Genomic DNA, 25,507 nt, shown 5'->3' on the forward strand with positions numbered 1-25,507 from the left:
GACCTAGACAGGGTCCTGTAGGTCTGGGTGCAGATTTTGCTTTTTCTCTGGGAGAGAAGACGTGAAAGAGCCATGCAGGGCTTTGAACAGAGGGATGGCATGGTCTGGCAGATCGGAGTTAGGAACAGTGAAAGGGAACAGTCTGGTCCCTGACAGAGAGCGGGGTTTGAAGCCCGGGGTTAAAGACCAGTCAGGACACTATTACAATAATCCAGGAGAGATCTAATGGTGGCTTGGGCTTGAGTTTGCATCTTGACCTTGCTGTTTAAGCAGCTGTGCTCCTTTGAACAGGTAACTTACTATACTTACTCTCCCTAGGTCTCACCGTCCTCATCTGCATAATGAAACTCATCTGTATAATGAGCCTCATAATGCCTTCTGCGAGGGCTCGAATGAGAATTGTGAAATATAATGCAAGGAGGCTTCCAAAAACTCATGGGGAAATGGAATAAGATAATGGAATTTCCCCCTTCGTAAAAGCCGTGCTCAATAGATTTCATTCTATCACCAGATTGCAAGCTTCTTGTGAGTGTGGACCATGTCTTAGCCATCTTCACATCTATTACTTCACGCGATATATCCTGAAGATATTGAAAGTGCTTAACATGTTGTCCATTCAAACATGTCAGATATAATCTCAGTACACGCATCGCCACCTCTGGGACATCCGTTACATTGAGCACAGAGTCTAGAAAGAAAAAGTTGGCAACTGAGATTCGCCGCACAAGAAGAATACTTTCATAGATGTGTTGCTCAGTAACGGGCTATCTGCATCACATCAATTTGGAATTTGTTCTTTAATCAAAGGCACTGTAGTAATGGGGTCCACAGAGGGTCTCCCCAAGGTCACTCCTACTCCCAGCGCCTGGGCCTGAGTCTGACTTTGCCCTGGAATGAGTGACTCCCCTCCAGCATCAGCTTTGGGATAAATCCACAAGGAGCCAGGGCAACCAGTGGCTCACCTAGAGCCCCCACATTGACACCCCATTCCGCACCGGCTCTCCCAACGTCAACGATCGCTCAAAGTATAGCTTACACACAGCTTAAAAGAAAATAGAAACACCACAATAAGAGGCAGCTGGGCCTCAAGGAAGGTGGACCAAAATCTGTGCCTCAAGTTATTTAAACATGACTCTCAAGTCTCATGGTCTACTATGGTATCCATACGCCACTTTAAAGTCATATTAAGTTAAAATTCCAGTTGCTCAGTCCCGTGAGCTGCATTTTAAGTGGCTTCACGTTACTTGTGAGAGGTTCTCTTATTGCAGCGTCCCGATACAGAACATCACCATCATTGTGGAAAGTTCTATTGGATAATCCTACTGAGGACTGGGAGCGAAGATAGCTAGTGACTGACCACAGTATTGACTTGCCAACTTCTTATCTTCCCATCTCGACTTCATAAGCTTCCTTAATCAGCCGAGATTCACACAGCTGATCCTGTTCTAGAAGGTGGTGGTACAGAGGAGGAGCGATAGGAAGCTGGCTTTAAAAAAAAAAAAAAGTATTTGGCAGTGAGGGTCCAGAGGAGAAAGACTGCTGCCCAGGTATCTCCTGAAGAATTGATCACGTCAGAACATCCTGTGGCGTCACCACTCATCAAGGATTCTTCCAGTGAAGCCGAGTCTGCACCCTAAGTGCTAACGCCCATTTAGCGTGAGCAAACAGGGCTAGAGGAATGGCTAGCTGACGCCACAGGAAATCAAATTGCTAAACCCCAAATGCGGGACAGTCCACAGGACAATGATCTCATCTCTTTAAAATCAGGACCCAAACCCAAACTCAGTGATGCTGCCTCAGAGCAACCGTAGGGCAGGGTAGAACTGCCCCTGTCGGTTTCAGAGACGGAAACTCGGTTTTAAAGATTTTAACAGTTTTATTGGCACATGATTTACATAGCATGCACTTCAATGGTTCAATCATATCAAGGAGAATTGTGCAATCATTACCCTATCAATTTTAGAACATTCCCTCACCTCCCCCCATGGTTAAATTACCTTTAAAATGCGTTGGGCAATCACAGTCAGTGAGAGTGCTCCCTCCCCACTCCCTCTTCATTTCCTGCTTCCCAAACCCCCTTCCCTCCCTATACTCACTCCCGCCCCTCCATCGCAGACCCACCCGTGTATCCCTGATTATCACTGTGCATCCACTCCTCCTGTGGGTCACAAACTAGGAAACCCAACAGAAACAAGAAACACCAAATTTCAAAATAAGGTGGTAAGAATAAAATTATAATCAGCACCAATAATGAGTAAGAAAGAAAAGACCGTCATCAACATTCCGGAAGCCAGGGAAGAAGTTTCTGTCCTGGAACAAGTAAGAGATACTTGCACCCAGAAACAACTCAGGTCAGGTCAACAAGTAACTCTTTATGGGATTAGAAAGGCCCATCTTCCTTCCTGGGAGGGCTGCTGGTTTCAAACTGCTGACCTTGCAGTTAGCAGCCCAATAAGTAACCACTACTTTCCAGATACAGAGCAGGAAAGTGAAGGAAGTGGGGAAGTTGCTCTAAATTAAGAGACAGAACAACCACATGTGATTTGAGGACCTTGTCAGACACCCATTTCAACAAAGCAACTATAAAAGGGCATGAAAAGGTCATTTTACTGGGGGCTCTTAGAGCTCCTATAACATTCCATACATCAATTGTATCAAGCATATTTGTTATGTATGTTGCCGTCATCATTTTCAAAACACTTTCTACTCAGCCCTTGGCATAGCTCCTCTTGTTTCCCCTCCCTGCCCCACCCTCTCACCTCTTGAATCCTTGATCAATGATATATTGTTAGTATTATTTTGTATCTTACACTGTCCGTTGTCTCCCTTCGCTCACATTTCTGTTATTTGTCCCCTTTGGCAGGGCAGCTATATATCTAACCTTGTGATGGGCTCCCCCTTTCTTCCCCTCCCCCTCCCCGACCATCTCCCTACCCGCATGATATGGCAACTCCCACTACTGCTCCTGAACGGTTTGTCTGTCCTGAATTCCATGTGTTGAGAGCGCTTATCTGTACCAATGTGTGTTCTGTTCTCCGGTCTAGCCAGATTTGTAAATTAGAACTGGGTAATGGTAGTGGGGGGAGGAAGCGAGGGGACCAGTCCTGCCTCGTGCCGTCGAAGACAGAGTTGAACGACGCCTGGCCCGGCTTCAAAGAAGCTGGACGGTGGGAGTTGGCTGCCCAAACCCTCCCTCGACATGTATTTGGACTTGTTTGATTGGCCTTGCCATAATTATTTGGAGTGCTTTTGTGCAAGATTCTAAAACAGTTTGTCACCCTCTTCCCACGGTTTTTCCCTTTCCTTATCTTGGTTACCGCACAGGGGACAGAATACGGCATCCCCCTCCCAGGAAAAAACCCAAAGAGAAACAGAGTTCCTGCTCCTGATTTACCTTATACGAGGGCTTACAGTGAAAATGGCATAAGAATAGTTAACAAAGAAAGGTGTACAAGTTCCTTTTAGTAGTTTAAGTTTTATGAAATGGTTAGCAAGAGGAGGGCCTCCGTGATGTTTGAAGTCCACTGAAGCAAAGCTACCTATTGTGAGGCAACTCATGCCTTGGTACAGAAAGACTTTTGGGAGTTTAATTTATGGGAACTTAGTGGAAAAGTAAGAACAAGAAATGAAAGCCCTAGAGGAACAGCCTAAGAAAGAACAGCCAAGGCTTGTCAAGTGATATTTGATAATGAAATGTATTAATGCTTTATTGATTTCATAGTTAGAACAATGCGCCCTAGTTGGATGAAGTGTGCTCAGTTATTGTTAGAAGTTTTATGTCTATCACCCTTGTAGTTGAGAAAGTTTTAGTTTCAAGATGTACTAATTTTTAACCAAGAATCATGATGTGATTGATGTAACTTGTTACGGTCTTGTGGCCTGAGAATTTCCTAATGTATGATCTCAGGCCATAAGCTTTAAGCCAAGAAAAAGAATATATAAGTTGAAGCTTTGCATGAATAAAATGGGAAGTCACCCACAACCTTTGAGTCGTGTGGTTTCTGTCTCCCACTCGTCGACGCCTTACCCACCTAGCCGGAGACCCTCATCCACTGCGGCTGGACCGCAGAAAGGAAGCATTCAGGAACTTGGCAGGGGTCCTCAAACTTTTTAAGCAGGGGGCCAGTTCACTGTCCCTCAGACCTGTTGGAGGGCCGGACTATAGTTTAAAAATAAAAACTATGAACAAATTCCTATGTACACTGCACATATATTATTTTGAAGTTAAAAAAAAACAAAAGGGGGAAAAACCTGGGTGGGCCGGACAAATGTCCTCGGCGGGCTGCATGTGACCCACAGGCTGTAGTTCGAGGACTCCTGAACTAGAGGAATGATGTGTGTTTTGTCAATACTTTCCTTATAACAGTTCTGCGGGGGGATGTCCAATTGTTTACAGATGGGCTTTGAGTCTCTACACCAAACCCCCTCGTTTGTATCGATATAGTTGTTTTGGATCTTTTGATACCAGATACCTGATCCTGTCAACACCTCATGATCACACAGGCTGGTGTGTTTTTTCCATGTGGGCTTATTTGCTTCCCTGCTGGATGGCTGCTTATTTACCTTCAAGCCTTTAAGACCCCAGATGCTATATCTTTTGATAGCTGGGCACCATCTGCTTTCTTCACCACATTTGCTTATGCACCCATTTTGTCTTCAGTGCCAGGTTATCAGAACAAAGTGTTCTTGTGTTAAGGGAGACCTGGAGCAGAGGCCCAAAGTCCATCTGCTATCTTAATACTTAACATATAAATGTATGTACATTGGTCTCTATCCCCTTCATTATAAATTAGCATATATATATATATATATACATGCCTACAGTTATACCTAAAAAGGCATTTTTGAGTCAATCAGGGAAATGTAATTATCAGTCATTCACTCACTACCACTGGGTTGATTCTGACTCATAGCAACCCTATAGGGCAGAGGAGAACCGCCCATGTGGGGTTCTGAGGCTGTAGCACTTAACAGAAATAAAAAGCCTCATCTTTCTCCATTGGAGCAACTGGTGGTCAAACTACTGACATTATGGGTAACAGCCCAAAGCGTAACCACTGCACCAACAGGCTGCCTAACTTTAATGATAAGGATAGCATGTTAGATAACTCTCCAGAACTACTGGTGATTTTACTAGGTGTGATAATATGGTTAAAAAGAAATGGTCTTTTTTTTTTTTCAGAGATGCACAGTGAAATGTATACGAGTGAAATGACATGGTGCTTGGAGTTTATTTTCTCTCTCTCTCTCTGTGTGTGTGTGTGTGTGTGTATACGTGCATGTGTGGGAGGAAGTTTGTAAAGCATTCCGTGACTGGCTATATTTTCCACAATCTATCCGCACTTTCCAAATTCCCTCCCTATGTTCCCTGTTTCCTCTTGTCTACATTTTCTACCCCTGTCTGTCTTCTCATCTTCGTCTTGGACAAATGTTCTCCTTTGGAGCTCATCAAACTGATTGCTTTAAAGAACATTTTCTTCTCGGCTGTCACTGCTGTTTTATGGGCCTGTCTGTTGGCAGTCTCTGGGAATGGCTCTGTTCCACGCTAGAAGAGGGTCTTAGGGTCATAGTCTCAGGGCTCTTCCAGTTTCTGTCCGACTGGTAAGTCAGTCTGGTCTTTTGGATGGATTTTGTTTTTTACTCTGCATTTCCTTCCTGATCTTTTGGGGCCCTCTGATGTCATTCCATAGTGGACAATCATAGGCCATAGTGGTAGCTGGGCACCATCTAGTCCACCTGCTCTTGGTCATAGTAGGCTGTGGTTCATGCGGTCCATTGGTTCTCCGTACTGACTGCTTCCTTGAGTCCTTGGTTTTCTTCCCTCTCCTGTGCTCCGAATGAGAAGAGACCCATAGTTGTACTTTCGATGATGGCTTGTGAGCTTTTAAGACTCCAGATGCTGCTCATCAAGGTAGAATGTTGCAGAACTCAGTCTTTATGGACAGTGTTGTGCCAATTGACATAGACGTCGTCCCCTGAGACTATGGTCTCACACCCACAAGCCTAAGAACATCATTCTGTACGGTGTCAGGTTATGTCTGAGAATGTTCCACGATTGTAATCCTTGTGTGTTCTGTGGCCTACATGAACACATCTGTGACACCTACACATACATATGTAGAAATATCCACAACCAAACCTACATCTGCAAGTGGATGTACATCCTCCCATACCTCTCCAGCATACCTATCAACTTATGCAGCCATTCGTAAGTTATTGTTTGTTAATACTATTGTTACAGGATGATCTATGTGACCGTAATTACTTCAGCGCTCTTTGTTCTTGCTGTCACCTCAGCATCTTCCTCCAGATAGTGTATAACCGGTCCTTTGACCATCATTAGCACATGTGTCTTCCAGCCAGTTTTCAGTTTTTCCTCTCTTCTACTGCCATCCTTGGTAACCATCAAAATTACTTTTAAAATCCCATGTGTAAAGTTTTTCTAGTTTTAAAAAAAATAATGGTGGTCTCACACAATATCTGTCTTTTTGTGATTGACTTATTTTATTCAGTATAATGTCCTTCATCATCTGTGTCGTGAGATATTTCATATTCATCTTTCTCCTTTTCACTGTGTTTAGTGTGTGTATATGTATCACAGTTTGCTTATTCCTCTACTGAAAAGCACTTAAGTTGTTTGCATCTTTTTGGATAATTCAACAAACATGAGTGTGTAAATGCCTATTCATGTTACAGCTTTTATCTCTTTAGGGTAGATATCTAGCAGTGTGATTGCTGGATCACAGTGTATTTCTGTTTCGAGCTTTTTAACCATTTCCACAATGGTTGTATCCTTTTACATTCCCACCAGCAGTGTATAAGGATCTGGTCTCCCCACGACCTCGTCAACATTTGTTATTATCTGTTATTTTTGTTTGTTTGTCTTAACAGTGCCATGATTGTTGGGGGTAAGATATTTCATTGTATTTTTTATTTGCATCTCTCTCACAGCTAATAATTGCAGGCATTGAATGTCCTCTTTGGGGACATGTTTGGTCATATTCTCTGACCAATTGGATTCTTGGTCTTTTTATTGCTGAGCTGTTTTCCATAAATTTTAGAGATTAGACCTTTATCAGATATGTTGGACCCCCAAATATTCCACCAATCTGGAGGTTCTCTTTTACTCCTTTGAAGAAGTCGTTTGATGAGTATAAGTCTGGAATTTAATTTAAGACCAAAAAGTAGATATTATACTACCCCAGTTATATGAAATAGCTAGAATAGGTAAATACAGTGGTACAGAAAGTAGATGAATGGGTATCAGGTGATGGGAGAAGAGTAGTATGGGACTTATTGCCTAATGGGCATAGAGTTTCTGTTTGGTGCAATGGAAGTTTTGGAAATAAATAGTGATGCTGTTTGCATAAAAATGAAAAAACAAATACCTAATTTACAAAAAGCACTACCATATTGACCATTTAAAATGACTTAGAGCTGCAGTCCAATTTTCACTGGGGGCATATTTTGCTAAGAGTATGGTTGGTGCAGACAGATGGAGGGACCAGTAGAATGTTCTAGAAGGTTTACTTAGGTCAGGATAGCTTTTCTTCCTCCCTCCTTCCCTTTCTTTCTTTTTGGGTAATTGTCAAAGTTTACTGTGTGCAAGATTTACCCATTGGTTTCTAGAATATGCCACCTGGCATGGCTGATATTGGCGCTTGTCCTGATAATTACTGATGCTGGTGTCTATTGCGAAGCTTCACTCCTGGTGGGAACAAGACTGCACTGGAAAACAAATGACAATTATCTATCACAATGATGACGCACATCCTCGGACCTCTAGTCTCTTTATATATGTGAAATAGCGTGTGGACATGAAGAATCATTACAACATCATGTATTAAAACAGAGATTGAAAACTGCTTTAATGTCCAATAAGAGGGAACTAGCTAGCTACATTATGAAGTAAACGATGGAACATGAGTTAGCCATCACACTGAGTGGAAAGCTCTTGGTGTATGGATATGTTATAAACACTAAGATTTTACCTCATGAAAAAGGCAACAACAACATATGTGATAAACTAGGTTGTCTATGCTAATGATCATGAAGATGTCTCAGGACCAGGCAATGTTTCGTTCTGTCATGCATCGGGTCACCACAAATCTTAACTGACTCAATGGCAACTAACAACAACGACAGCAACGTTGATTTCATAGCCAAGGGAAAGAACATCTTCCCTTGTGCTTGTAAGCAGTTCTTGGGTAGTGCAAATAAATGATTAATGCGCTTGACCACTCACTGAAAGGTTGGAGGTTCAAGTCTACCCAGGGCTCCTTGGGAGAAAGACCTGGTGACCTGCTTCGGGGAGAAACCAGCTACTGGAAACCCTATGCAAGAAGGCAAAAAATGCCCTAAAATTGATTGTGCTGACTGCACAACCCTTTGTGACATATTTAGACCATTGAATCGTATGAGATATGAATTATATGCCAATAAAGCTGCTTAAAAAAACCACCAAGATGGCGGGCAGTATAAGACATGGGAAAATATTCATAATTTATAAATTATCAAGGGTCCATGAGGGAGGGGAAGGTGGGGGTGGGAATGAGGAGCTGATACCAAGGGCTCAAGTGGAGAGCAAATGTTTTGAGAATGATGAGGGCAACAAATGTACAAATGTGCTTGACACAATGGATGGATGGATGGATTATGATAAGAGCTGTATGAGCCCCCAATAAAATGATTAAAACAACAACAACCCACCCAAGCCCTATGGGGCACAATTCTACGCAGACACACATGAGGCAGAGTCTTGTCGACAGTAGCTGGGGGTTATTAGCTTTTGTTTGTAGAGATCATGATTCTGGAAGGACATCCATGAAACTGGTATCACTGGTTGCCACAGAGGCCAGAATGGGTGATTTTTACAGAATACAAGGTAGTATATGAGGGGGTACCCCTCAGAAAAATGGATTTTTTAAAGCTATTTAAATTTTTTAATAAAACAACTTTACACCTTCAAAGTATTCTCCATTACACTTAATACATTTGTCAAATCTGTGATTCCATTCTTGGTAATGTTCTTCAAACTCATCTGTTTGGATGGCTGACAGCACCTCCCTTGTTTTTTACTTCAGCTCTTCTGTCATAAATTTGCTGTTCTTTCATGTCCCTCTTCATTGGTAGAAACAAAAAGAAGTCACAGGGAGCGAGGTCAAGTGAGTCAGGTGCATGGGGCAAGAGAGACATGCTAGCTTTCTGCCAAAAACTAGTGCACTGAGATGGCTGCATGAGCAGGTGCATCATCGAGGTGACAAAACCAGTCCCCCATCTGCCACAAATCAGGCCATTCTTGTCACACACCGTTACTCAATCTTTTCAGAACCTCAAATAGAATAAAGATTGATTAACAGTCTGACCTGGTGGAACAACTCCAAATGCACTATCCCTCACATCACATCTGGTTTTCTTTGGATATCCTTTGTGTACCCTGTCTGTGTATTGTCTTCAAATAAATTAATCCATACAATTTAGATAATTTAAGTGTCTGAGGATGAGTGGGACCCAGCCTGTTTGCTAGATGGTGTACAGAGCGATCACCACAGTCCTGAGGGAAGTGCAAGAACACAGTTCAAAGGTTCACTGCCAGGGACCCCAATTGCTGGAAGGAGGGCTTGGGACCTTTGTGTACACAGAGCGGTCCTCAGTCTCCTCTCTCTGAGATGATTCCAGACAGGTTCCCCTTCTCCCCTCCCAGTTCTGCTTAACCACCTCTGCCCCATCCCCTGCAGGCCAGCCCCAGCCCCAGCCCCCTGGGCCACCAAGGGCCCAAACTTCCTGGAGACAGTGGCACAGGGGACAAAGCCAGAAGGGAAAGATGTCTTCTGTGGCTGGCTTTAGCTGGGCAGCCTCGGAAAGGGAGCATGATCAGTAAGGCAAAGCGAGACTCGACAGTGAGTCACAGAAACCCCAAATGGATGGAATTTGCACCAGAGAAACTTCACCCAGTTTGCACATACCCTTCCCCCTCTGGGCATGATGTAGGTTTTTGACTCTTGTTTCCAGAATCCAACCTTCATCAAAGCGATCCTGATGTCAAGTTGAGCCACTCCCAGTATATTCTCACATGCATCTTCATCCACTTGGCCTTAAATGTCACCTCCTCTGAGAAGCTCTCCTTGATTGCCTCTCTAGCACACCCTGCGATTACGCTAATCCATCTCTCTATTTTCTTCAGAGTGCTATCACGATCTGAAATGACTTCAATCTATCACTAATTTCCCCCATGCACTTGCTTCTGTGGTGTCTTTCCCCACCTTGGGAGCAGGGAGTCAGGTCTGTTTGGCTTGCTTTTATACTCACAGAACTTAGAACAGTGCTTGGCCCTTAAAAGGTGTCCAGTAGCTACTTATTAAAAGAAAAAAAGTCCTCTGTTAGCATTCACTATTTCATAAGACTCTTCAGATATTTCCATCTGAAACCTGTGTAGAAAACAGATTTCTCCAATAGAGGATTTCAGTACGTGTCAACATACCGCTTCACTTGGCATCTTCCTGAAGCCTCACGGCCGGTGACTAACTAGCCTGGGGATTTTTGCTGCATACAATAAAATCCTCCCCAGCTACAGTCCCCAAGTAGGGACTTTCATACCAGACCCTTGCATTAAAAATCCAACATCACTCACAAAAAAGACATGGCTCATGAGGGAGGAGGGGGGAGTGTGGAGGGAGAGGGAAAAAAAAAAAGAGGACCTGATGCAAAGGGCTTAAGTGGAGAGCAAATGCTTTAAAAATGATTAGGACAAAGAATGTACAGATGTGCTTTATACAATTGATGTATGTATATGTATGGATTGTGATAAGAGTTGTATGAGCCCCTAATAAAATGTTTAATAATAAAAAAAGACATGGCAGGGAAGAAAATGAAAGGGGGGCGGGTGGCGCGGAATTCAACAAATGGTAGTTGGATTTTTTTTCCTCCCTTTACACTGGTTACCGTAGTGGGCTGTACACTCAGTGGCTAACCCCCAGCTCAGTGGCTCCAACCAGCAGCTGCTCTAGGAGAGAGCTGAGGCTGTCTACTCTCATAAAGACTCAGTCTCAGAAACCTGGGTGACGGACAGCTCGACTCTATCCAGCGTGGACACTAGGAGTCAGAATCGACTGGATGGCAGTGAGCTTATCACCATGACGTAGGAAAGCAGTAAGTACTCAAAAGGCTACACAATTTGAAGTCCAAAGTTATTTTCTTGTGCCTCATTCAAGAGCACTAGGGGTGGACCGGTTAAATGCTCAGCTGCTAACCAAAAAGGTCATTCATTTGGACCCACGAGGTGCTAAGATCAAAACCCCAAAAGCAAACCCACTACCATCGGGATGATTCCAGCTCACAGTGACCCTGTAGCGGTCTCCAAGGCTGTCAATCTTTATGGTAGCAGACAGCCTCGTCTTTCTCCTGAGGAGCGGCTGGGGGGTCTGAACCGCTGATCTTGTGGTGAGCAGCATGGTTCTTATCCCACAGCACCACTAGGGATCCTGGTAAGCCCTTTGAGGGGAGTTTGGCTCTATCTTACCAAGGTTACTATGACTCAGAACTAACCCAACAGCACACAACAACATGCCTTTTTTATGGGTGAACAAGTTAAACCTCTGTGTGTCTCTCTACCCTGCTCTCTCCTATAAACAATTTACTGGAAAACCAGAGGCGACATAAACCACCACAGAGACACATGCACTGAGATACACACAAGGGCAAGCACCATCATTCCTCAATGGTGTTTAATGAGTGCCGGTAGTTCGGAGCCCTAAAGGTGAAGTATAAAAATGAAGGTCAACCCCTCTACTGTTTCCAATCGACTGATTTAAGGTAAACAGTAAGAGAAGCACACCGCCCCGAGTTGCAAGGTTCTTGATCTGTGCATTTTCCGTTTTAAAATCGGGAAGTTCCTGCAGACTCACAAGGGGAGTGAGGTGGGGTGAGCCTCGAAACAGGTTTCATAGTCAACCACGGGGCCTGCTTCTACGTTGTGACACTTCCGGCTTTGACTTGTGCGTCCGTTGCCTCACGTCGGCAATGGCCCAGGTCCGTGGGGCTGGCTTCCTCAGGGCCGCCTTCTCTTTCCTGTAAAGTTTCTTTGGGAGTGAACACAGAGCTTGTCCATATAATGATCTAGTATTCCCTCCCCTCTTTTCTCCACTTGGGAACTTTCATAAGAGAGTCACGATGGGCATTTCTGGTATTAACTGTCTATCTTCTTCTTGAATACAGGAAGAACTTTCTGGAGCTGGGTTCAGCTTCACTCCAGCATCTGAATAAATGTATGCTCTTTGTGGGGACAGGTTCCTGAGGGCCTCCTACGTTTGTGAGAAGTTCCTCTTTTCTTCCTGTACCCCAAACCCTACTTTAGCCTCAAGAGGTTGGGAAAACCCCAGACTGGCCTTCTATCTCTCGGGAGTCATTCAAAAGCATCAGCTTGACCACAAAACTCGTGCCTTTGCTCACGGGAATCCCAGTGGGGGAAAGCTGGGTTCTGAGAGGACCTGGAGGCTTCCCAAAGAGAAGGCTCTTCCTTTCCAGTCAAGAAGTCTGCACTGGCCTAACTTGCCAGGAGGCTTTCCCCCAAACCACAGAAGCCAAAGTCCCGTAGCTTAAAACCTCAGTTTCCCATTGGAATCAACTAAGATACAATAAATATTAAGAAGAAAATAAAAACCGATTCCACAAACTCTCCCAAGCTCCACAGACTACATTTGAATGGTTGGCTGGTGTTCTGAGCCATCAAGTCAATTCTGACTCATCGCCATCCTGTCAGACAGAGTAGAACTGCTTCATGGGGTGTTCCAGGTTGTGGCATAGTGGTTATGCATTAGGCTGTAATCTGAAAGGTGAGCAGTTCGAAACCACCAGCAGCTCCAAGGGAGAAAGACAGGGCTTTCTACTCCTGCACACACTTACAGTCCCAGAAACTCACAGGGAGAGTTCTACCCTGTCAGATGGGATCTCTGTGAGTTCAGTACTGACGGGATGGCAGTGAGTTTTCACCTTTAAGGACTGCCCGGTCTTTTCTCCCTCGGAAGGGCACCTGGTCTTCCATTGTACTGCCAGGGCTTGTTACATTGTGATTGTTAGTCACGTCAGAAAACACATTGCCTTCCCACTCATTGTGGGTGTGTTAGTCTGGGTAAACTCGGGAAACAAACCCACATAAACTCATATGTATATAAGAGAGAATTTTATATAAAGGGTAAGTGTACATTCAGAAAGCATCCCAACCCTGTCCGGTCCAAGCCCATAAATCCAACGTAGCCCACATGTCCAACACCAATCTACAAAGTCCTCCTCAAACTCACAAAACATACATAATGATGCCAAATGCAGGAGGCTCACAGGCCACTGGGTAGAAAGTCTTTGAATTCAGTGGTGATGTAAGCATCTCTGCTGACAGGGGTCTCCACACGGCTGCTCCAGCACCCAGGGCTGCAGCAAGGTAGGTCCATGCGGCTTCCACTCAGGGATGTCTCACAGGAAGTGAGCCTTGCCAGCTGAAGCAGGGAACTGGCTAAGGCAGCTGCACCTTGGTCCGACCATCAGAGAGCAAGAGACCCGAGAACTAGAAAGGTGAGGCTCACCGAGCCATTTTATCTCTCCGCCCTTCAATTAACCCCACATGTGTTCATCGGCCAGGATGGCACAATAAACCTTAACTGTCTCAGTGGGTTAATTCCCACCTGCAGTAACGGGGGGAGAATGCCTAGGATTTTGATGACTCGTTTCTCTGGAAATACATCTCCAGGCCTTTTATCTGCAGTTCCCCTGGGTAGACTGCGCCCTCTAAGAATGCCAACCGCTTGTGCCACCTGGCATGCTAGGGGTTGAAAATGTGAACTTCTGCAACAACAGATTGATTCTGTAGAAATCACCTTGAGAGAGCTCTCTAACCTGTCTAAGCCTCGGGTTCTATCATTTATAAATTCAAGGTGGCCATAGCTGCTACACGTAAGGATTAGATGTGTTAGCCCAAGCAAATGCGGATCCTGATGCCTGGCACATGGTAAGGGCTCAGAAATACTAGCTATTATTATTCTTCACCCACTGCCTTCTTATATTTTACGCTTACAAGAAAGGTTAATGAGCAGGCATAAAGTTACAAATTTTAAATTTCATGCAAATTCCGCTATTACTTATTTTCCCACCTGGAAAAGCTGAAAGAGATTCCACTTTGCCCTTGAGGTGAGGACAGTTTGCTACATGCCACAGAGCCAGCTCACAGGCATCCAAGCCACAGGATGGACGTGGGGCGGATCGGGAGAGAGACTTTGCCGCGTGGCTGGCTGGGGATCATGTGCACAGCAGATTCCCAAACACTGAGTTCAGAGTTGCCGTAGATATATATATATATAATTTTTTTCAGCTGATCTCAGTGGAGATGCTGACAACTCGAAAAATTATAGCATGCGATCATGTCCAGAAAGGAAGTAAAATGGGGAAATAACAGGGGTGGGAAGTGGCGGGGACATGAGTGGACGTAACCTGTTCCATGGCCTTTCAAAACACACACAGATGAAATTAGGGGGCCTGCTAGATGCTCCTTCAGGGTCCCCGCAGCTCTAAATCCCTTCCACGTCTCTAAAACCTAATAAGGGGACTTAGGAGTAGGAAGGGAGAGGGACAGCCGTTAAGGCATTGGCATACGACCAAGCCTTGAGTGTTTCCAGAGATCATTGCCAAACCTCACCTTCGGAGGTAAACATCTCCTTACTAGGACAAAACGCATGTCTTGCTATTAATAATAGGCGAGAGTGACTTCATACATCAGCTTAAATTCCGCGTGTAATATTCCCACGTGATGGGATATGGCATACTGATGAAGACCATGAGGGGCTCCTGGGTAGCACAAACTTTCTCCCTCACTAGAGGAAAGGTTGTAGCTGGAAGGTCGATGGCTTGAACCCACGAAGAGGTTCCTCAGAGAGCAGCCCTGGCAGTCTGCTTCGGAAAAGTCACGGAGTGGTTGGTGGTTTCAAACTGCTTACCTTGTGGGGAGCAGCCCAAACGCATAACCACGAAGCCACCAGCGCTCCTCTGAAAACCCCAGGAGGCAGTTCTATTCTGTACACATGGGTCTCCACGAGTCGGAATCAAATCGGCAGCAACTCACAAAAGTAATGAAACGGTTTGCACAGGATGGGCAATAGGGTTTACGTATAAGCATTTCCTCTGGTTAACAAGGAGAGACAAAATAGTGTAGAGGGTCTGCTCTCACATAAAAATAGAGACACAAATAAACAAATAAAGCAGCACCCAACCTGTCGACTGCTGTTGCCTCTATGTGATGAAATTATGGCTGTCTTTTTGCTTCCCCCTTGCCTCTCCCACCCTCTGCTAGCTTACAGCTTCCTGTGTAAGCATACATTACTTTTACAGCAAGAAGAACAGTTTCATAGCATGAGGTTTAGAGCTGCACCAAATTTTACAGAAACTCCACGAGCTTTTCAGAGATTGGAGAAGTCAGGGTTTTTCTGGTTTTGTTTTTTCTTTTTTTGTGTTGTTAAAAACAAACAAACAAACAAACCAAAACAGTCATTGGCCCCGTCGCTGCTGTCTGTCTCTCATCCAAACAGGCTTAGACTCCAGTGCACAGCCCGTGTCAAAATGCTGTCAACCCTCGATCAGTGAGAAACGGGTGAGTCAGCTGCCAGAGATCCAAGCCCTCTTCCCCCTCTTCCTCCCAGCGCCTGCGTCTGCTTTGGGCTTGGTACTGTTCTCCACCACCCGTTAGTTCCTCCACGCTGTGGCTTAAGAAGCCAGACTTGTGTCTATCAACGTTTGTCTTTTCTAACAGTGTGGATGACAAGCTGGCAAGGAAGACGGAGAAGCTTTTGAATAAAGGGATTTGGGGATTAATGGTGGCTCCCAAATCGTCTGTCCAATCCCGGGACTTTGGTTCTCTGGATAATTTAGGGCTGCATCCAAGAGGATAAGTGAGGGAATTATTGGGCTGGTCTAGAGAGCCTGGTGGGGCCAGCTCAGCTCCCATTCGTCACTCAAAACTTGTGTGGAAAGAGGGAGTTCTCCTGAGGTCATCTCTGAGAGGGGGGCTTTCAATCCCAGGGATCTACCAGAGTTGCAGTCTTCCCTTGGTCAGATGGTCAGCCGTGCTCCCTCCAGGGGTGGAATTCTTCCCTGGGGTGGAGGATGTCTAACCATCTCAGGAGCGCCAGTTTCTCTGCACAGACCCCCAGCAGCATGCCTCCCCCAAACTCTCAGGATGAGATTGTCTTCTGTGCAGAGGTTACAAAGCCAGTGTAGCTTGAGTGTTAACAGTGCCGTCCACGAAACGCTGATCTAGGTTCAGATCTCTGCTCAGCTGCTGTGCAATCCTGGGCAAGCTATGCAACGTCTCTAGACCTCAGTGTCCTCGTTCGTAACATGAACACAGTATACGGTGATGGCTGGGGAATAAGTCAACTAGACATGCCTGGGTAAGGGGAGGGGCGGAGCTCAACCTACCGATCAACTCACAGCCTGATGATACCACCTGGATGTCATAAGCCTTTTTGTATGACAGAGAGAGACTGAGCAGAGCCGACTCCTCTCTGGCCCTCGGCCCTCCGCTGGAGCTGGATCTTGTGTCTGGTTCCTGGATCTCCTGTTGCATCACCTGTTGATCCCAGGAGCCTTCCGCGGACTACGTACAGTGGATTCATTCAACCAACTTCGGGCCTCTGCATCCACCACCCTGTGCCCCCTGATGTCTCTGCTTCATCATCCTTCTTCCTGTTCATTAGCTTCCACGAGTCACGAGAAGCCTGACTTGAACTGGGCTGGACCTACCTGTTTCTACAACTATGTAAGTCATGTCTTGATAGAAATCCCTTTCTATACACGACACATACAAGTGTCGCTGGCTGTGCTTCTTTAGAGAGCCCAACTTAACACACAAAATTACCCGCAGGGCTTTGTCGGTTCCTCCGTGGAATTCTCACGGCCCATGCTGGAGACCCACGTTGGATTCCCAGCCATGGTAATTCATGTGCGGCCGCCACACACCTGTCAATGGAGGCTGCTAGGATACTGCACAGATTTTAGAGTGGTCTGCAGAGTGAGACAGGCTAGGAAGAAAGGCCTGGCTGGCCGTCTCTGAAATCAGCCAATGAAAACGCTACGGACTGATCACAGCAGTGCACATCACTGCATTGACGGGCACAGTGGAGGACCAGGCTGCGTTTTGTTTCGTTGTCCGTGGGAGGCCACCGCCGGTTGGAAGCAATTCAACCACAGCTAACAATGACAGCACGGGTACCTCAAGGGTTGTGGAGTGGATTACACGAAGATTAGAGCACGGAGAGTGACCAGCGCAGAGGAGGCACTGTACAAATGTTAGCCATAACCAAACCAACAAAACAACCTGCCCTTGCTATTTGCTGTGGCCTTTGAAGGGGCAGCCAGCTCCCTCCTCCTCCTCCGCAGGCAAAGCCGAAGCTCATCCCTGCTCCAAGGCCACGGCACTATGCGCTGGCTGGCCGCACACCAGCGGCCGGGGTGAGCAGACAGGACAGGCGAGACCAGGCCGTCCCACGAGGGACTATTTATAGCCGAGTGTTCCTTCACCTCCACTCACCATGTAACAGTTTGGTTGGCTCGGCTTTGGGCAAACAGCGTTCTTGTCAAAACACTTGTCAAAAATATCCCACATCTGAAAAGATCATGGCTGAGGAGGCCCGGTTTGGAGGGATGGAGACTTCTTCAGCCACGGGAAAGGCCTCCACCAGGCTCACCAGGTTGGAGAACGCCACAGGTATTTCCTGGTAGCACCGAACAACCAGTCCAGGACGAAGCATGGGTATTGACCTCTCCCTGGGAAACGGAGCCGCCACCATAGGAAAGATGATCAATGTGTACTTTAAAAGAATGTGTATACAAACAAATTCCTTCCCATAGGTTACTGGGTTTCCTTCGGAGAAAACATATTCAATCAAATGTCTACTGGGCACCGGCCCTCTACCAGGCAATTTGTGGCTTCCTTCTCCAGACACTGAGAATCCAGCTGGGGAGGTCAAGGTGGGGACTTAGGCAACAAAGCAAGGCACTTGTAAGGAGCTAGAAGGATGATACAGAGCATGCGTATTGTAGGAGAGAAGGCGAAAACAAGATCACTTGAGACTTAGACGGACTTGATGAAGAGGTGGCATTTGAAGGGCGCCAACTGACAGAGCAAACTGACAGGGGGGTGGTGGGCAGTTAGGCAGGAGTCAGTAAAGCAGAGAGGGAAAGCACGCCAGCCTGGCAGGGGGTACAGCCAGAGTAGAGAGGCACAAGCAGGATCATGTAATCCACATTGGGAGAAGAGCGAGTGAGTAGGTTTCGCCAGAATGAGGGATTGATGTACAGAGCACGAGACCATCAAAGTAGAAAGCCGTTTTCTAGGCTATCTAGTACAATCTCATTTTATAGATGAGGAATTGGAGGCGCAGAGAGGTCAATTGATTCACCTAGTCACACAGCTAGGTATACATGTCAGTTTAGAAAGAGATCCCTCAGTATTCACGCAGGATAGAAGCTGACAGAACCTGAGAGACAATGGAGTTACCAGCTGAGGAGGGGGAATGTGTTAGTCCTGGTTGACTAGAGAAACAAATCCAGAGAGACACTCATATGTGTGTAATAGAGAACTTTATATCATTGAGTAATTGTATATTAAGAAAACATCCCAGCCCAGTCCAGTCCAGATCAAGTCCATAAGTCTGATATTAGCCCGTATGTCCTATACCAGTCTATAAATTCATGCAACACATACAATGTGATGTTGAATGCAAGAAGATCACAGTGAAAAGTCTTGTGGATCCAGTGGCAATGGAAGCATCTCAGCACAGACATGGGTCTTCATGTGACTCCTCCAAGCTCCAGGGCTCTGGTTCCATCAGCATATCTCCAGGTGGCTTGTCAACAGGAATGTGTAGCAGAGAGAGTGTATCTAGCCTCCAGGGAGCTATTTATTCATCTCCATCGAGCCTCCAAATGAGGTCCTGAAGCTGCGACCTGATTGACAGGCTGAACTCCACCCCTTCACTCTTAATAGTCTCAAGTTGACATGGTGGAGACTAAAATAAAAGCCACGAAACAATGCTGTTGTTGTTTGTTACCATCAAGTCACCTCGAGCTATGGCAACATTATGAATAACCATGAACAAAACATTGCCCAGACCTATGCCATCTTCACCATCATTGGCATAAGTGACACAACGGCCACTTATGTTGTGTTAGGTGCTGTAGAGTCCGTTCTGGCTCACAGTGACCCTATTCACAACAGAACAAAGCTCCACCCTATGCCATCTTCACAAATGTTCTTATGTCTGAGCCCATCAGTGCAGCTACTGTGCCAACACATCTCCTGAAGGGTCTTCCTCTTTTCGCTGCCCCTTACTTTACCAAGCATGATGTCCTTTTCCAGGGGCTGGTCTCTTTTGATAACATGTCCAAAGTATGTGAGATGAAGTCTGGCCATCCTGGCTGCTAAGAAGCATTTTGGCTGTACTTCTTCCAGGACAGATAGATGTGTTTGTTCCTTTGGAAGTCCATGATACCTACAATTCTGATGCATCAATTCTTCTTCCACCTTCTTCTTCTTCTTCGATGTCCAACTTTCACACGCGTGTGAGATGATTGAAAATACCATGGCCACTATGTAATTTTGGACAAGTCTGTCTCTGGGCTTTACTTTTTCCCCATTTCTCCTGTCATAGAACAAACATCTCAACTTGCTGAGAATCAGTCCATGGAGTGAGAAAATAAAATAGGCTTCAGAGATGAAAGGCCCATGGAGTCTCTTCTAGGGGTTTCAGATCTCTAAGCTCTCCATCATGTGTGTGGGTACAAAGGGCAGAAACCCAGCCCTCTGTGGGTGGCAAGTGGGCTAAAGGACAAGGACACCTGTTGTTTTCTCCTCTCCATTTCCAGCCTTGCGATCTCTCCTCTCTTAGGAGTTGTAAGAAGTTAGGTGCTTTGTGCATTCCATTACAAAGGAGCTGGGACTGAAAGGTCAAGTGTCTTAGGAAGGTGAGTCAGGGATGGGTTAGAGAGCAGACCCCCATTTACCACACCCAAGGAGTAGTGAGTAAGGAGGGGAAACTGTCCCAGCTCTCTCCCAGAAGCAGAGCGGCTGATGTCTCCTTACACGATTAGGGTACTTATTACATCTAGATCGCCCGGATTTCTTTCAGGCCATTTCTGGGGCTTCACAATGCAATTGGTATCATTTGGGGGTATAACCCAAAAGCAATAAAAAGGTGAAAAAAGAAGAAGAGGAAGAGGAGGAGGAGGAAGAATAAGGAAAGATCATTATTTAAATAGACATTCAAGAAGGCCCAGAAAACCCACCTTAAGTAACTGGCCATCTCCGGTCCCCAAGAACAGAACAGTCCTGTTCAAAACCACGGTGCCGTACACGGACGTCAGGTCAGAATGGAGCAAGGTGGACGAGGCGATTGGCTGTATTCTTTCGGGTTTTTCGTCTTCTTTCTGAACATTCACACAAACGCACAAATTAAAAAAAAAGATAATTATTAATGGTGACCATTCTCACTATGAGACTACATCACTGCTCGACCCCTCGGGTGGATCCCCATTCTTGTGCCCTCAATGCATTTTCACAGGCAAGGTCTCCACGAGCAGAACCTTTGGCTGTCATTGGGTGCAAAAACCCCCTTTCCTCGGAACCCGTGGAAAAGCATCGGCTTGTGGTGTATTAGCATGTACCAATTGCCGGCGGTGAGCTAGCCGCCCATCTAACACGCCTCCAGCTCATGTAGGAAGCGGCTTGTCACCTTCATGGCCGGAAGGGAGCCGCAGCAGAACGGGGAAAGAGGCAGTCTGGCTGTTTGCAGGCTCCTGCTGCAATGCGCCTTAGGTAGGCGCTGGCTTCTGGGAGGTAACACACAAGCCATGTCCCAAGATGTGAGGCAAGCGATCCTATTGGCAAAGAGGGCTGGACCAGAGAGGCCTATTGGGAAGCCCAAAGATGGGTCATTCATTCGGAGGGAGCGAGGCAAGCCTGGTCATGGGTGGTGGCTAAGACAGCACAGCGGAGCTCCGAGTGGACGGTCTGAACCTGACACTGACCCTCTTGAGGAGGAAGTGGGGGGCACTGACTCTCAACTCCAAGGCCATTTAAATTGTCTGAGGCTTGGAGCACACAGAAGCAGACTCTTGTTCCGCATCATTCAATAAAGCCCCTCTTTAAGCTGAGAGCAGGGAGATTGTTGACCAAACTGTCTCTTTCTTTCGAGTCTAAAGGAGTGAAGTGCTTCATGCTGTTTCCTGGCTGCAACAACAGGAAATGGAGTGTGCAGCCCAAATCTCAGGGAGATGGGGAGCTAGAAAGAGCCGTTGCCGTCTGAAGCGACCGAGCAAGGGCGATAGCGGACTTTATCTGCCAGAACTGTTGCCAACCGTCGGGAGGTTTTAAAAGGTTTTCACATCTCAGCCAATGGGAGAGCCGGCAAACTTCAGCAAGCGACTCCTAACCTCACCCAGTTTCTGGGGAGGGGAGGTGGTGTGGGGACGCAGGGGGAGAACCGAGACTTATTAACTTCATTATATTATTGCCAACAGTGTTTATGTCTTTCAATTTATGTCTTATTAAATATTCATTATTTTAAACCCACCAAGTTTCATTAACATCTAGACGAAATGGACTCATGGACTAAATTGATTTCTGAAGCCTTTAAAGTGTCGCCTATATTTCTTTGTGGAAGTTTTCACTGTGAGGAGAAGATAAGCCTGCTCCGATACTAGGATCACTGTTCAAGGCATAACCTAAGAGAAAGTGACTTATTTGCATAACATATTCTGGGTTTAAGATGTTTTGGGGAAAGCCCATTAGAGATCCCCCCCATTCACCCCCACCCCCTCCCACCCTCTGTTAAAAGAGTACTTTCTTTTCATGCATTGGGGAAGATGAGGAGCAGTTTGGTTAAAATTAAAGTTAAGAGCAAAAAGGGACTAAGGAGTGAAACAATAGATCACTGTTTAGATAAGGCAGCCTTGTGCTATGAGCCGAAAAAAAAAAAAGAAAGAAAATTTGGGTGACCTCTTAGGTTTAAAAGAAAGAAAGAGAACCATAGCAGACACTTGGCTTTAAAATAAAAGCTACCTCGCTCAAATTCGAGATCAGATGACCATGCCCACCATTTCCGTGAGGTATGCGAACACCCCAGAGCGGCCAGCCAGGCCAAGTTGGCATCGCCTTGGCGTGGGCAACCTGAATGTGCTAGTGCCGCCATCTTTGTTTGCAGGCGTTCACCCTGCCTTCCTCCCAAGACATGGAAAGAATCGTGGCCGGAGATTGTGGACCACCTGGGAGAACATTCCCCTGATTCTGATAGGCAGTGGGTGCCAAATAAGTGTAGCCCTTCTGATAAACCAAGAATCCTGATGCTGCGTGCGCCGCTTGCTGAGGTGGGAAAGATCGAAACACACACAAGCGCGCACACACACATATGCACACACACACACACACATGCACATGCACAACCAAAAGCAGCTCCAAAGTTGAAAGGGAAGAAAGGAGATACTGGTTCTTAATTCCCAGCTCTTCGCAAGCCCTTCCCTGACTGGTGACTGCTCCTCAATAACTGTCCTTTTTGAAGTCAAGGCCTCGATCACTACAATAGTTAAGTAGTACAGCCAGTCCGTCACTCTTTCCAAATTTCAAAGGCGAGTGGTAGGGTTCGTGGCTAGCTGGGACCAGGAGCCAGAAAAGTTAGGCCCACATTCAAGCTTGGTTCTCACCCAGTGGCTACCTGCTGCAGTTCTTTAATCCAGAGCCTAATTGGTCAGGTTGTCATGACGAAGACAAGAAAGTGTAATGAGAGTAGTAGTCGGGGTAATGAGAGTAGTAGTCGGGGTGGTGGTGGTAGTGCCTAACAAAGAAACGACTCACTGACAACGAGTGGATTCCAACTCATAGCAACCATAGAGGACAGAGGAGAACTGCCCAGTCGGTTTTGCAGACTGCTGGAGGAGCAGAGAGTCTCATCTTCCTCCCAAGGAGCAAGTTGATGGTTTTGAATTGCTGACCCTGTGATTAGCACCTGGACGCATAGTCCACCACACCACCAGCTACGGTGTGCTAAGAGCTTACTGTTGGCTACCTGGAGGATTTTCATCTTACCTAATCAAGACCGTATTGGACAGTGAGTCAGGCTGCCTGGGTTTGAATCCTAGATCAGTAATCGCGTGTCCTGACTTATTTATCTCTATTATTGGGCTGTGACTCAGGTTCTTCCTCTGTGAATGGAGGTGAGTATAAGCACCATCACTCCCCTGGTCCTACAACGAGGACAGAGGGAATCAGAACATATAGCTAGAACAGTATCTGGCACCTAGCAGTATTACAAGCAAACAGGTGCTGCCCCCCCCCCCACCCCGCCACACACACACACACACACACACACACACACGGCAGTTACTCCTGCTCTCTTCTTTCTCAGAAGGACTCTCACTTTGCTCCAGGAGCAGTGCGCTCAGGCTTGGGCGACAGCATGATTAGCCCGGGCCAAATGGTAATCTCATCCCCGCGGTCAGATATTTGTGCATCCACCTCATAGAACTGGGTGGTACAGTAGTTGGTATGTTTGGCTGCTCAACTCAAAGATTGGAGGTTTGAGTCAACTCAGAGGTACCTAAGAACAAAGGACTGGTGGTCCACTTCAAAGGAACCACCCCGGGAAAGCCCCAGAGAGCACAGTTTTCCTCTGATATGCATGGGGGTCACTAAGTTCAAATGGGCTCAAATGGGCAATTGGTGGTGGTGGAGATGGTAGGACGAGACATGGCTACGAGGCCTGGTTATGACCAGTGAAGTGTAGGAAGTGGGAAAGGCTGGAGGGGCTTCTGGAAATGGATTTTCTCATTGAGAAGAGGAGACTCTTGGATAGCCTCTTTGTCCTCTCTCCTCACGTCCTCCCTCTGAATACAGTCTGTGAGGTCAACATGGTGGAATGACGGTAGCCATTCTGCTCCCATGAGACTCAGGGTGGAGCGTGAAGCTCAGGGACCACGACTGGCTGCAGAAGACAGATGGACACATTGCCAGGTTCTTGAGGGCAGCGCTGAGTGACAGAGCTCCAACCTTTATACCTTTTAAGAAGTTAACAATCAATGTCCTGATTTAAGCCCTACGGTCTGGCTGGGCTTTCTATTTCTTGCAGTTAGAGGCCAGTCACGTTGTATAAACAATGACTCATGACTGGTGGAGCTGAGCCTCAAGCTGGGACTTTTCCTGCGCAGGGCTTGGTCCTCTCCCTACCCTGCAGCGCCTCAGTCCTGGTCAGGACTCATAGCCAATGACAAAGGTGGATCTGGAAGAAAGTGGGCAAAAGGAGGCCTGGGCTGCCTGCAAACTCTAGGGGCTGCTGACTCAAAGGAAATGGGCTCTTTTGTGCTGGAAACACACAGAAAGGGACAGGTCCCGGGAATGGCAGAAAGAGCCCTGTGAATGGCTTTCTTATGCTCATTTCAGCAAAGGAAAACAAAGGAAAGACAAGACTCCCAGAAACCTCCTAACAAAAGTAGAGTTAATACCCAGGGAGACAGCAGAAAAGGGGGGAAATGGGGCAGCTGGCCCCCTGGGTCCAGATATTATTCTTACTCTTTTGGGGCCTTTTTTTTTTTTTTTTTGAATCTTGCCCTTCTCTCCCCTTGAGGGCATAATCACTAATGTTGCTCTCAGCCATTCTGTCTAGTTTATTATGTGTAATTTCTCTCTGAATCCCAGCCTCTGCTTGTTCGGCTCTGTGTAACAAGGTTAATGCCTTGTAATGATGCTTTTGCCAGTCCTCCCTTTCATGACAAAATCCTATCTTGATTTAGCTCTAAACCTTGTCTCCCCTTTGGGCGTTCTTAGTTCCCTCGGTTGTCACTCTGCTTCTCCTGTCTGCCATGTCATGCCTACATGGTAGCCAACTCTCAGAGGGAAACTTTTTCTGTTTCCAGTTTGAGGAAAAAGCGGCCTTGTTTCAAAAAAAGCATGGGCTGAAGAGAGAGCACGGAACCCCAGCATATCAAGCTGGGACCGAGGCTCAGGAGATGGGGTGAGCGTGTGTGTGTGTGTGTGTGTGTGTGTGTGTGTGTGTGTGTGTAGAGGGAGTAGTGATAAGCTTAGCACAAGGGAAGCAGGATGGCCTTGCTACCTCTCCATACATTCATCCATGGACAACACACACCCTCAGTTATGAATGCACAATTCCAGGGGGTGCGAGTCACGTATTCTAGACTATGGGGTATCTTCTGGCATTGAGCAACGCATGCCCTGCCCTAACGGTGGGAGGTGGCACTGCCCGTGGGTTTATTAAGAAGGGTGTTCCTGTCCATGCTGTAGCTACCATGGCAACGGTAGGAGGAAATATGCCTAAGAGTGGGCCCTCAAGTGTTGAAGGCCAAGCAAGCGTGAAGCGAAAAGCAGAAGCCAGTTGCCTTCTGCTTGGCTTCAATGCCTGGTGACAGCCTGTGGTCATCGGAAGTTTTTCTGGAAGTAGAATTCAAGACCTTTCTCCCAAGGCAC

The 25,507-nt window shown here is 46.4% G+C and overlaps 1 protein-coding gene across 1 annotated transcript in view; it reads right to left on the bottom strand.

Moving 5' to 3' along the window:
• Positions 1 to 25,507, bottom strand: part of PLXNC1 (plexin C1) — a 203,715-nt gene that overhangs the window by 156,518 nt on the left and 21,690 nt on the right. The window contains exon 2 of the mRNA XM_075551175.1: positions 20,323 to 20,463. Coding sequence (XP_075407290.1) covers positions 20,323 to 20,463 — 141 coding nt within the window. The remainder of the gene's footprint in view (positions 1 to 20,322; positions 20,464 to 25,507) is intronic.

The sequence above is a fragment of the Tenrec ecaudatus genome, chromosome 6 (genome assembly GCF_050624435.1).
Source record: "Tenrec ecaudatus isolate mTenEca1 chromosome 6, mTenEca1.hap1, whole genome shotgun sequence".
Lineage (NCBI taxonomy): Eukaryota > Metazoa > Chordata > Mammalia > Afrosoricida > Tenrecidae > Tenrec > Tenrec ecaudatus.